The sequence below is a fragment of the Polypterus senegalus genome, chromosome 12 (genome assembly GCF_016835505.1).
Source record: "Polypterus senegalus isolate Bchr_013 chromosome 12, ASM1683550v1, whole genome shotgun sequence".
Classification (NCBI taxonomy): Eukaryota; Metazoa; Chordata; class Cladistia; order Polypteriformes; family Polypteridae; genus Polypterus; species Polypterus senegalus.
Genome location: NC_053165.1, coordinates 44,481,785 through 44,494,462, shown reverse-complemented (window position 1 = coordinate 44,494,462; position 12,678 = coordinate 44,481,785). Strand labels below are relative to the sequence as shown.

Below are 12,678 nucleotides of genomic sequence, written 5' to 3'. Positions count from 1 at the left end.
CTAGCTTCGCAATAACTTGCAGCATCATAAGCTAGACTTGATTAACGCGGTAAGTGTTTGGCAAGGCAGCTGAAGCGCTGCATTATGGGATCTGTAGTTAATTGTGTTACCAGCGCTTCATATCCCCGGGCCATTAATAACAATAATACAGTATATAAAATGATCTTGCGGGCCGAATTTAATTACACGCCGGGCCGGATGTGGCCCATGGGCCTTGAGTTTGACACATATGGACTAAATAGAACTTGAAAAGATATATTTTTTCGAATGTGATCGCGCAATTCAGATCGAGTTGACGCGCACTACAGTACATCGAGCCCGTGTGCTATTGTGGTTTTGCCTGTGTGCCTCAATAAGTTACCCTCCCCTCGCTCTTACTTTTTTACGGTTCATCTAATGAATACACTGAGTATGGCTTTACCAAAACAATCATTGATCACAAATAAATTATCTATTATTCATAAAGCTTCAATTGGTGATCTGTCTTTCTGCGTTAACCGCATATTTTTTCATACGTTTCAAACCAAGGGGATGCGAAGGTAAAATGAATAAAAATGCGTGCGTATATACTCAGTGCATCTCGGGAATCGAACCTCGGACGTTGGCGCTAGAGGCGAAGCCTCTACTATTGCGCCACGGCGTGTGGTTTATCTATTTGAGCATAGCAGTGTAATTCGGTTTTTGTTCAGCACTCTTTGGAACTGTTGCTTTTGTCTGCGACCGCGCCAGTTCACGGAGCGCTGAATATGGTTTTATATGTCACTCGCTCACTTCTAATTGTTTCGCTGCCTTCTTAATTATATAATGCATGTTTTCTTAAGCGCTTTTTGGAGCTCTTCCTGGTTTTCTACGTAATGCGTAATTACGTGGGAGGCGTGATGATGTCACACGAAACTCCGCCCACGGCTTTCGCCAACTCCATTACAGTAAATGGAAAAATAGCTTCTAGTTATGACCATTATGCGTAGAATTTCGAAATGAAACCTGCCCAACTTTTGTAAGGAAGCTGTAAGGAATGAGCCTGCCAAATTTCAGCCTTCTACCTACACGGCAAGTTGGAGAATTAGTGATGAGTCAGTGAGTGAGTGAGTCAGTCAGTCAGTGAGGGCTTTGCCTTTTATTAGTATAGATATATATATATATGTATATATATATATATAGTGTGGAACAAGTCCTGGACACAGACAGGCAGACATGTTGTAGATCACCACCACACGTTTATTTACAGTCTACATACAAGTTCAATAAGTGCCACACAACCCACAGACCCCCCCAAAGTCCAGGCCAATACCACACTATGCCTCTTCTTCAGACCGCCTCCTTCTCTCTCCTCCAGACCTTGTCCTCTTCCACCCGACTCTAGCCCTGAATGAAGGGAGGCGGCCCCTTTTATAATCACCCGGATATGCTCCAGGTGTTTCCCAGCAATCTTCCACCGACACGCCCCAGTGTGGCGGAAGTGCCGGCTGCATCCCTGGAAACAGTCCGGGTGTCCCTGCTCTTCTTCCCCCATCACTTCCGGGTGTGGCGGAAGTGCTGAGGTCCAGGGTCCCCAAGGCATTGGGGCACCCCCTGGCAGTGACCACGGGCCCCTAAAGGATTGAGTTTCAAAGCCCTGTACCCGTGGCCACCAAAGGCACCAGGTTGGTAAAACTGCACATTTCCGATGCCTTGCCGAATGTCAGTACGTGGTACTGGTATTCTTTTCCTTGAATTATATATACCAACATAGGTTCAGGGGAGTGGGAGGAAGGGTTGTTTATGGTAGTCCTGGAGTATTACTAAAGAAAAGCAGTGAAGGCAAAAATGAAGCTCTCTTTTCTTTTTTCATGTCATGTTTCTGTAAGATGATCTAATTAATGTCATATCACATATGTGCAAAATAAATTATGTTTGAGTGGCACTAAAATTAAAATAAGTCTCTAGTACCTCTGCATTTAACTTGTCAGTCTGCCAGGTAGCTTACAGTCCTGACTACCATAATATAATGACAAAATTCCAAGAAACAGAAGTGTAATGATTATCCCTACCAATTATTCCTGTTTGCGGTATTTTTGCTAATTTATGCAAAGAACATAACTACCCAAGTAATGCACAGTGTCAGATTTTAAGCGTGATAGCTTCTACAGAGAACTTTTTTTTTTGCAAGGCAGTAGCGAAGGTGTAGGTACAGCAGAATGTTCCAACAGTTTTCCTGTGGTGGCACATATTTTGTAACCAAAACATTTCCAAGGCACACCACGATTCTACCAACCACAAAAGCATTAAACCTACACACTTGCTAAACTGTTTGAAGGGTCGGGACTGTCAGGGTAAGGCAACTTTCTGGATGGTGTTTAAAAACAGAGCACTTAGTGAGCACTTTGGGCACATTTTCCCAGCTGCTTCGTCCCTTTGCCCATTCATACAGGCTTTAGTATAGGACACACCTCGGTAGCTCTCATTGCACACCAGTTGAAATACACTTGTTTAGAGTATAATTAAAGTCATTGATGGTGATGAACAATTGAGGATGGCATTTGCGGAGTTTAAACACAAGTTTTAATGTACGCACATTTAAGAGATGCTTATTTCAATTAAGCTAGTCTTTTGCAGTCGATACAAACTCTACAGACTTTTCGATCATTTAATTTTACTCTGACATGTCTGTCTCTCATATGCCATACTAATTTGAGCATTAATACATTGGGTTCATTTTCTTATTGCCTTCTTTTCAACTCGACTTTTAGGAAGACATTAAGGTTATACTTAATCAAGTAGTATTTTGTTAAAAGATTAGGTTTCAGGTAGTTTTTTAAAGTTTAAACTATGTCATTAAATCTTTAAAAATTGATCTGTGTTGATTCCATGTTAATTATTTAGTGTATATTTACTTCATGATTTATGCATTTAGTTTATGATTGCACGTTTTACTGTTAGATGTGATCAATCGCGATTAATTACATACAATTATGCGATAAATTAGTTAATTTTAGTAATCGATTCCCAGCCCTTATATATATATATATATATATATATATATATACACATATACACACACAAACACTATATAGATATACACACGCACACACCCAATGGGGTTTTCATACACATCAGTGTCAAACATGCACAAAGAACATATCACTTTGAAAACATTCAGCCAATGGGAGCATTATTATTCCAAACAGACAAGACGACTGATGAAATCATTATAAGAAGGCTGACATGTCTTGCACACATTACCAGACAGGCCGCAGTAAGTCCACTAACAGCCAAATGCAACAGGTGTTCCAAAACAGACAAATCAGAATACACCCCTAACTGCATCTTGTCCTAGACAACTATGGCAGCTATGATGCAACCAGGATCAAGTACCATCAGGAAAATAACAAATAACAAACTTGTACATTTGCAGTGGACTAACAAATACAAACACTGTTGGATTTAAAAAAAAAAAAAAAGTTTGGAGAGACAACACCTGACCAGAACATAACAAACATGCTTATGTCCTATTGTTCCAGAGACTCTTGTTTAAAGATGCTGATGAGCTGCCTGCACAACAATTTGCTTAAAGAAGATAAATTAGCATTAAATCCATGCCATATGCTATTTTCTATTTTTTATGACCTAACATTAGGCAGAAAGGTAAAAGAGGCTATTCTTAAAGAGCTTGTGCCTCGCTGCAGAATACACTTCCTGATAACTCTCTTCAAACATATTGTCCCCTACTTCCACAACTCCTCCGACATAGCATATAGCAGGTGACCCGCTTAACACTTTCCTCTTCTCTGGTGAGACTTTAGAAGTAACCCACTTAACCCACTCAATCCTTCCTAAACTCCAAAAGGTGTAAAAGTTGCCATTGAGCTCTTCAGAATGCAAAAAAAAGTTTGAACACCTCTGGCACTGATACCCACATGTCTCTCTACCTGTCTTGAAATACATACGGGAATTGCAACCAGAATGCTGTTCCAGAAATTTTAAATAGTGCCCTGACACTATTTGTTCACTGTACTTGACCCAAAAAAATAAAGTAATCCAAATGAAATACTAATAATGTCATTCACTACAAAGAATCTATACTAATAAAAGGCAAATCCCTCACTGATTCACTCACTCACTCACTCATCACTAATTCTCCAACTTCCCGTGTGGGTAGAAGGCTGAAATTTGGCAGGCTCATTCATTACAGCTTACTTACAAAAGTTGGGCAGGTTTCATTTCGAAATTCTACACGTAATGGTCATAACTGGAACCTATTTTTTATCCATAGAACAGTGGAGAAGCTGTGTAAAGGCAGCTTCACAAAAAAACAGCAGAGCGCCACACTCACATCCCCTTTATACCCTCTGATCTCCCATTTCAATTCAGATGCCTCCAATTTCCAGTAAGGCTCTGCTTCGCGATGACAATTAATAAGTCTCAGGGACAGACCCTACAAAAAGTTGCCATTGATTTGAGATAAGATTGCTTTTCTCTTGGACAACTATACGTTGCATTCTCAAGAGTGAGCTTGCGCAGCTTCATCATATTACAACCGGAGTGCTAAACTGACAACGTGCTATACAAAGCAATCCTTAACAAATAATTATTGATATATTTTCCCTCAGTTTAAAAAGGTTTTCTTTTCTTCTTAATAAAAATTTAAAAGCTGTACTTCGTCGCTGCAAAGCACGGGGATTTTGCTATATACAGTATATATATGTAGAGATATATATATATAGAGATATATATATATAGAGATATATAGAGATAGATATATATATATATATATATATATACATATATATATATACATATATACACGTATGTATGTGTATATATATGTAGATATGTATATATATGCACGTATGTATGTGTATATATGTATATATGTGTGTGTATGTATGTATGTAGGTGTGTGTGTATATATATATGTTGATATGTGTGTGTATATATATATATGTTGATATGTGTGTGTATATATATATATATATATATATATATATATATATATATATATATATATATATATGACAGCAACACTCATAACAGTGACAAAACAATTACATTGACAATCATGTTACGTTATTTTTAAAATGTTTCCTTTTCTTTTTCATAACTTCTTTAACACACTACTTCTCCACTATGAACTGCCGGTATTTTGCTAGTTACAATATAAAAATGATGTTAAAAGCATTTACGAAATAATTACACTATGATACCATTATATTAATCAGGCAAAACATGGCCTTCCATTTTCATAATCTGCATATCCTAGTTCACCATTCACATTTCAGTTAGCATGCCACGGCTTTTTTCATCCGGATTAATTTACACTATTTATACATCTTTTCAACAATTATCATATATCAGTTTACTTACCGACTCTCCTCATATTCTACCCACTGATACATTTCAACTTGTCTCTTCAGTTTGACAGCACTAATGCTAATTCTGTAGTTAGGATCAGATAAAGGCTGAAATGAACACAAAATGGCAAAAGTAGTGTCAAAGCCTCCATGGACATGAAAAATCACAACTTCCACTCCTTACTTCTGAGCCTACCTGTGGTGTATTGAGGGGTCCAGATAAGTGCACCAAGTGGCCATCATACTGCCGATCCACAGAATTTATATCTTGAAGTGAAACAACTAGAGAAATGCCCTCATCTAGAGATGCAGCAGTTTTAAGAGCTCTCCCCTACATCATTAACAGATTAAAAACAAAATGTGAAATCTTGGTGACACCCATTTCTATAGATCAATAAATCTAACTGCAGTCCACATATTATGAGTCTCATAACAGTAACTTTTTTCACTTAAGGGAAATCATTTCTTTTTAAAGGTTCATTACCTATGACCTTACAAAGAACCAGTAAAATAAAGGACTAAGTACTAATATTTCACCAATATGTAGATAATTAGTTCTTTTTCCAAAATCGTCATGATATTGTGCATTTCAACAGTATAATTAAGTGTTGTTTTACAAACTGTCAACAGTCAAGCTACAGTCAATGTCAGGCACAAACCCTACATTATATTAGACACTGATGTATCCCCAATCATGAAAAAAAAAAATCTTTACTCAAAAGCAGGTAAAGCCAAGTCTTTGTCTTGTAATTTTCACACAACATGCAGAAAATGGTCTTTTACAGCCTCGTTTTTATATTTTTGGCAGCGTGCCATAAGGTATTTCTAATCCATTAGAAGTTCAACCTAGCTGTTAAAACTCTTGCCATTTTCATTTTGTCAGGACTGAATGAGAATGCAGCCTTTGTTGACACAAATATTAATTGTAATCAACTTTTTTTGTTCACTTGAGGTCCTTGCACTTGCACAGAAATTAAACATAACTGATAATGTGTTTTGCCCAGGTTCCACCTTTTCTTGGATATACAGTAGTTATGCATTACTACTGTATCATAATAAGCAAATAGGACTTTAACTGCTTTTTGATCATCATAAATTAACTATTTTGCAAACATGTTATAGAAGTTCAACCGATAGAAATCACAATTTGATATAATTTCATAGAAAGTAAAAACATATTTACTTGCAGTTATCAATCAAAAACAACCAGCAAAACCAAAATAAATCTTTGTTTTTTCTTTCTTCAAATTGAAGAGCATGACTATTGTTATTCTGGTGATGCAGCAACTTACTCCGACTAACCCACTATGACTGGCAGAGCTGTTTTATTCTTTCAGCATTTGGAAAAAAGAGCTGTTGCAATTTTTCTAGGTTTTTTTCCCCCTAGCTGGTGCACAGCTCTCATCATAAGAGGAGATTTTGAATACTGAGATAATGGACACATAATGGACTGTTTGTACTCATATTGACCGACTTTACATCTTCATACACAAAGAAAAAAAGCGCACTTTACACTCATTAAGTCGAGCATAACACACTGCAATTGTGTATTGTTCTTGACAAATTTTGTAAAGCTCCTTTATCCAGTTATTGATAATCCTCTCACTTAACTTCAGACCCTTAGTTCTTGTTAAAGCCAATTTGAAACACTTCAGACAACTGCTTTTGTGAAAAAAGAAGGAATAACATTTTATGTTTTTTACTAATCTTTAGGTACAATAAGGTATTCTTTTCACATTGGCGTTATTGCTTTGAAACTTTTCTATTGCAGTCTATTTGAAAATTATTACATTTTTACCTTCACAAGAACTTTCTGTTTGAAGTAACAGTAATAACCAAAATTATATATGTGGATGAGGAGACACCGGAGAAAAGGATGTATTTAGTGTAGCTGCCTGCTTCTCACCAACATCTGCTTCTGATAAGCGAATGCACTTAAAGGACTGATAAGTTACTCAGCTGCACATGAATGCAAAAACCAAACTGCCTCCATTTAGTCTAATTAAATACTTCAGCATTAAAAATGTAATAAGAAGGTTAAGCACTAACCTCGTTGGTGAAAAGCACATAAAAAGAAAAAGTGAAAAGGGCGATGCCCGCCACTACCCCTCCGGCAGTGTCACTCAGCCGCTCCAGAAAGCCGGGTTTCTTTCGACTTGTTACTTTAAGATGCGTATCACTCTGTTGAGAACGTTTATATCTTTATCAAAACTGAGCAAATGTACTTTTTAACAAAGACAGAAAAGAGGATCATATTTAAAAGTAACACATGCAAGTCAACAAACGACGTAAAGAAATAACAATGTAAAAAAGTAGTAATTGAGCTATCAGACAGGCCGATGGAAGGTGGAGCACTACTAGTTTAGATTTAAAAAGCGCGTAACTTACTTCTTTACTGGACATTCTGAAGCCAATAGTAAAAAGTAGGTAGAAACCGGGCTTCTTAAAATATGCCGTAGAATTAGCTTAACTTAAGTTTACCAAGCATAGAACGAAGTGCAAAAACTTTTTAGCATTTTGACATTCCCATTCTAATTACACCAATTAGAAATGCACATTCGCTTAGCTTAGCTGGCACCGCTGACACTTCCGCAGAAGGAGGCGTGTGCAGCATTCTTTCCAGTACACGACGGAGTCGAGGGATAACTTGAGGCCGTTGATAATTGGAGAAACAACTTCTGATTGACGTGCAATGGAAGAACTTGGTTTGTCAAGTTCACATTGAATGAAATGTATCCCGCCCCCTCGCATTGACCCGCCCATTAGTACTCCGGTCTGCAGCAATATCTACTTGATATCTACTAAGACTAGACGCGCTGCTTGGGTAGAGAGAGAGGTTAGGAGCACGCACTGGTACAGCGCACCCACCACACGACAAACCAACTCAGGATCCAGATTAGGACCCGAGTGCAGCCATGCAATGGATGACACCTCAGCACCACACTAGTTCAATACAGGCAAAAAAAAAACGCACACCCGGAAGTGACTGTTGGGTCCGATTGAGGGAGGGCGGGGGACTGACAGCTTGGGTATGATTGATGCGGTAAGGGAGGGACGGTACCCGGGACTGGAGGAGGGTCGAGAGGTTGGTTGGAGAGGGAGCGAGAAGGTTGTGTGGTGAGGTTACGAAGTTGGGTTTATTTTTTTTTTTTATTGTTCAAGTAAACTTTTGTGAGACTTTACTACGTCTGTCTGTTTTTTTTTTACTAATTCTTTTTTCAAACCTGACGCGGAGGTCGCTACAATACTTTCAGTTTCTGTTTGTGCAAACTATTTAAAAGCAACTGTAAATCATTTTCAAACCAACCTGGAACTAACAAAGGACACGGGGCAGTAGAGCAGCGCAAAGCACATTCCTATCATCATTCGTGCAAGATAAGTTTCGTGTGACTAATCAATATTACATGCTCGTCTTTGTGACACGGCAGTAAAATCCACATTCACACGGGGAGAACACGAATACTTTAGGTTCTGGAAGACTGTTTCCTGCACTTAATGCTCCTTTTTCTGTTATAGTACGATGAATGTATTTTGTTTGTGACAAACTGTTAATGCGTTAATGTTTGTGTTTAATGTAATGCTGCAAAAGAATTTCTTTTCATTATTTCTGAGGACATTGTATGCTTTGTGCACATATGATTTAGAAAATGATTAATAGAATGTAATCAATTATACTGAGTGTAGTTACAGCATTGATTAAAAAAATTGGTTGGAAAATAAAAATTAGACGCCATGATCGTACTTATGAGACACAGCTCTAGTTAATGGAAGATTAAATTTTCCAGTTCGATGGTTCTGTACAAATTTATTTATAAGTACATCATTTTTGGACAAGTAGAACTGTATGTTACAGTCCTCTTCAATCATCTTCTCTAATAAGCCTTGTTGCTTTTCTTAACATCTCTAAACATTCATTTGTTTGTTGAGTGTACCAGCCGACCTACCCAACACAGACAGACGCGAGACACAAGTTCTGTCCTGCACACGTTTTAACCCAAGTGGTGTAGTACTTCTTTTTTGCTCCCCACTACAGAGCGCAGTACATGAAGCACCAAAACATTCTCTTCTTCTTCTCTTCCTTAGTCTACCGCCTTCATTTCTCTTCCAGCAAACTTCGTCCACCTCCTCCCGACTCTGGCTCCTCAAATGGAGTGAGGTGGCCCCCTTTATAGGGCAGCTGGAACTGCTACAGGTGCTTCCAGATCATCTTCTGGTAGCACTTCAGTAGGGTTGAGCTTCTAAAGTCCAAACCCGTGGCCCCACTGTGAGCCGGGGGCTTTCCCATTTGTGTTCTGGAGGAGATATTGCCCTGAAAATGCCTTCCATTGCAGGGGCGTCCCAGCTGAGCAAAGGCCTCAGCCATCTGCCACATGTGTAAACACATTTCTACTGTCTTCTGCAAATCTCCATTGTCTATTCTTATTTGAACTCTCCAGGATTTAAATGTAGTTCTTCTTTCACTTGAGTTTATACAATTCCCTTTTAATTGTTTTGTGCATCAAGGTCTAATGTACTTTAATTAATAAAAACAATTGTTTTAAAGGAGTCTTCACATTACGCAAACTGCTTTTACAAGGTTACACTTCAGATGGACCTTTCACAAATATTGCCAATCTTCCACTTACAAATCCATGGAACTAAACATCCATAGTCCATGACTCAGCTAAGTAGAAAGCTAGTGAAAGAGGTTCAAAGCTTCAATAAGCACAATCAGTTTTTTTCTCTACAGATGCCACAAATTTGAATCCATTCTTCAGCAAACATTATTAACTTGATTTTGAATGTTTGCTCAAGACAGTTTGTGAGTAGAGAGGACCCAGGCAATGATTTCAATAGAAGGGTGACTGACAGTACTATTTAAAGGCAGCCAGAAAAATAAGAGAAATGGTTAAATCAAGACAGTCAGAAAAGAAAATATGGAGGAGTAGGCAAATAGTCAGAGATACAGGCAAATACGTCAGCCTCTATTTGAATAACTACAAATAAAAATGACAAAACAAAAATCATAATTCTGAGCTAATCCAAAAAAAAAACAAAGACCCAAAACATGAAAGACTCGATTACTGAGTTTCATCTGTAGTTGCCTGGCATTAGAAACAAATAGCACATGAGAAATATGAACATAATCAAATACCATGTTGGATGTGCTCAAAGGCACAGCAATTAACATGTTATAACAAAGACTGACCTCAAAACCAACTTGAAGAAATGCAATATTGACATATTTTGGGAGTGCGTCTTTCCAAATTGTGTTTGATGAAATGCTTTGCAAGATATAAACACCTAAAATTTGGTGATGAACACTTAAAAAATAAAGCAATGAAAAGGTGTTTTCAGGGTCAAGTTTACTACCTTTATAAAATCCTCCAGCAGCATTACAATAGGAATGGGAAATTAAGCAGGTTGTAATTGGAATTTTATGTTTTGAGTTTGGACTTCCTTTTTCACTTCTTATATCTGCAATTAATTAAATAGAGGGAAAAGTGAAAATAAGTTCAAGTATTTGATTTTGTGAATTATGTCAAATACAGAACTAAAACTCTGGAGAAAAAGCTGAAGAGCACACTTAAGCATTCAGCTATAATGTCTAACTGCTAATGTAGCGAGAATCCCTAGAGAAAATCTGCATGAAAACCCAAAGACAATGAAAACGTATAGAGCAATAAGTCAAAAGAAACACATCTACTGTTCAAGTGCTATGATATGGCTGATCTACTCTCTACTCCGCCATACCTAACATTTGTATTTACTTAATGCTCAATTCACTTAAAATAACCTATACTCCAATAAATATAAAAGGACGCATCTCTGTAAAATTCTGCTGCAAATATATTCATTTGTAAGTTACATTGATATATACTTAAATCGGTTATGTAAATATACATGTGCTATGTTTCCATATTTTAAACACAGATTTAGTTTTGTGTTTACACATACACATCTAAAAGTTTTTTGGTGTGTAGCAAGAATATGAAAAATGTAAAAATCCACATAGAAACTAAAAAAAAAAAAAAAAAATGTACTGTAGGCCTAAAAATTGCCAGAATATTCTTTGAGAAGGAGTATGTGCATATATAAAGATGCATTATTATTAAATGGACAATTGCTGTAAATAATATTTGAATAAGAAGATAAAAGTAAGTTATGTATACTGCTGCTGCTACCATCTACTGTGTCTTCACAAGTTAACATCCGAGTGCAGTCTTGTTGGACATCATTACACCATCAAGTCTTTGGACTTTTTTGTCCAAACCAAGTCCCCTATGCACAGCTGAAGAATCAAGGAAACACATTGTGACATGAAAGTGGCTTTATTGCTGCTGCTGTGTTGACTCTTCCTTGATGATATTAATGTACTGCCTTTCACGTGTGTGTTTCAAGAGAACAAATCAGCATTAAATGCCAAGTGCTTCTTTTCTCAAACGTCTGCATTTTGTCCTCTGCTGCCTGTTTTGGTGGTTGTGTGTAGAGGTGTTTGTGGGCCTGTATTAGGCCTAATGAATGAACCTGGATTTCTGGGAGCATATGCCCTCTGCCAAATAACATACTTACTCAGAGATGTCTTGTGTGCAAGTCATAATGTATTCTATTAGGCTGCTTTAGTTAAATGCATATCAGATAGCTACATTAGTAGTTCTGTTCTGCAAGGCATGCAAACACCAAAGTCCCCTTTGTATTCATTATACTGTCAGTGACAATACTGAGCACAGATCCTGTAATAGCACTCCTCTCTTTTTTAATTTTATGCTATCACGAACCTAACTCCCATCCCAGACTTCGAAAAGTAAATGCTGTTTAGGGACTGTTCAAAAATGCAATGTGTTAAGTTATAAAAGTTAGTACAGTAAAACACCCTGGGTAACCCTGATGCCTTCAATCAAAACATGGCACAGTTAGCACCAGAAGTGAAAGATATGAACACGTTTACACACTGTGTGTATTTAGATTAGCTAGTTGTTTAACAAGATGTTGTAATAATTTGGAGACCATTTTAGGCAGCAACTTTATAACTACAAATGTCAACATGGAAATGTCAGATTTTAGCATTTTTGAAACAGCAGCTATTCTGAATATTATTAAATTTTTCTTTATTCATAAAAGCAAAAATATACATTATATACAAAAATATATTCAATATACACAATTTACATATTTAAGGAAAGGTTATTGTGCAATTTCTGAGGAATGGCCTAATATTAGTAAAGCATTATTAAAAGGGCATATTTTAAAATATTTAATAGTAACACAATTAACAGTTGTGAAACATTAAAATAAACGATAATTTTAACAAAACAGTAATCTTCATTTTTCATAACATATTTAATTATTAATATTTAATTAGAAATTG

The 12,678-nt window shown here is 37.0% G+C and overlaps 1 protein-coding gene across 1 annotated transcript in view; it reads right to left on the bottom strand.

Moving 5' to 3' along the window:
• Positions 1-7,952, bottom strand: part of LOC120540634 (transmembrane protein 43) — a 37,994-nt gene extending 30,042 nt beyond the window's left edge. Inside the window, exons 1-4 of the mRNA XM_039771562.1 lie at positions 7,719-7,952; positions 7,380-7,511; positions 5,527-5,661; positions 5,344-5,438 (exon numbers count right to left, since the gene is read on the bottom strand). Of these exons, the coding sequence (XP_039627496.1) occupies positions 5,344-5,438; positions 5,527-5,661; positions 7,380-7,511; positions 7,719-7,733 (377 nt within the window). The 5' untranslated portion in view covers positions 7,734-7,952. The remainder of the gene's footprint in view (positions 1-5,343; positions 5,439-5,526; positions 5,662-7,379; positions 7,512-7,718) is intronic.
• Positions 7,953-12,678: the final 4,726 nt, after the last annotated feature.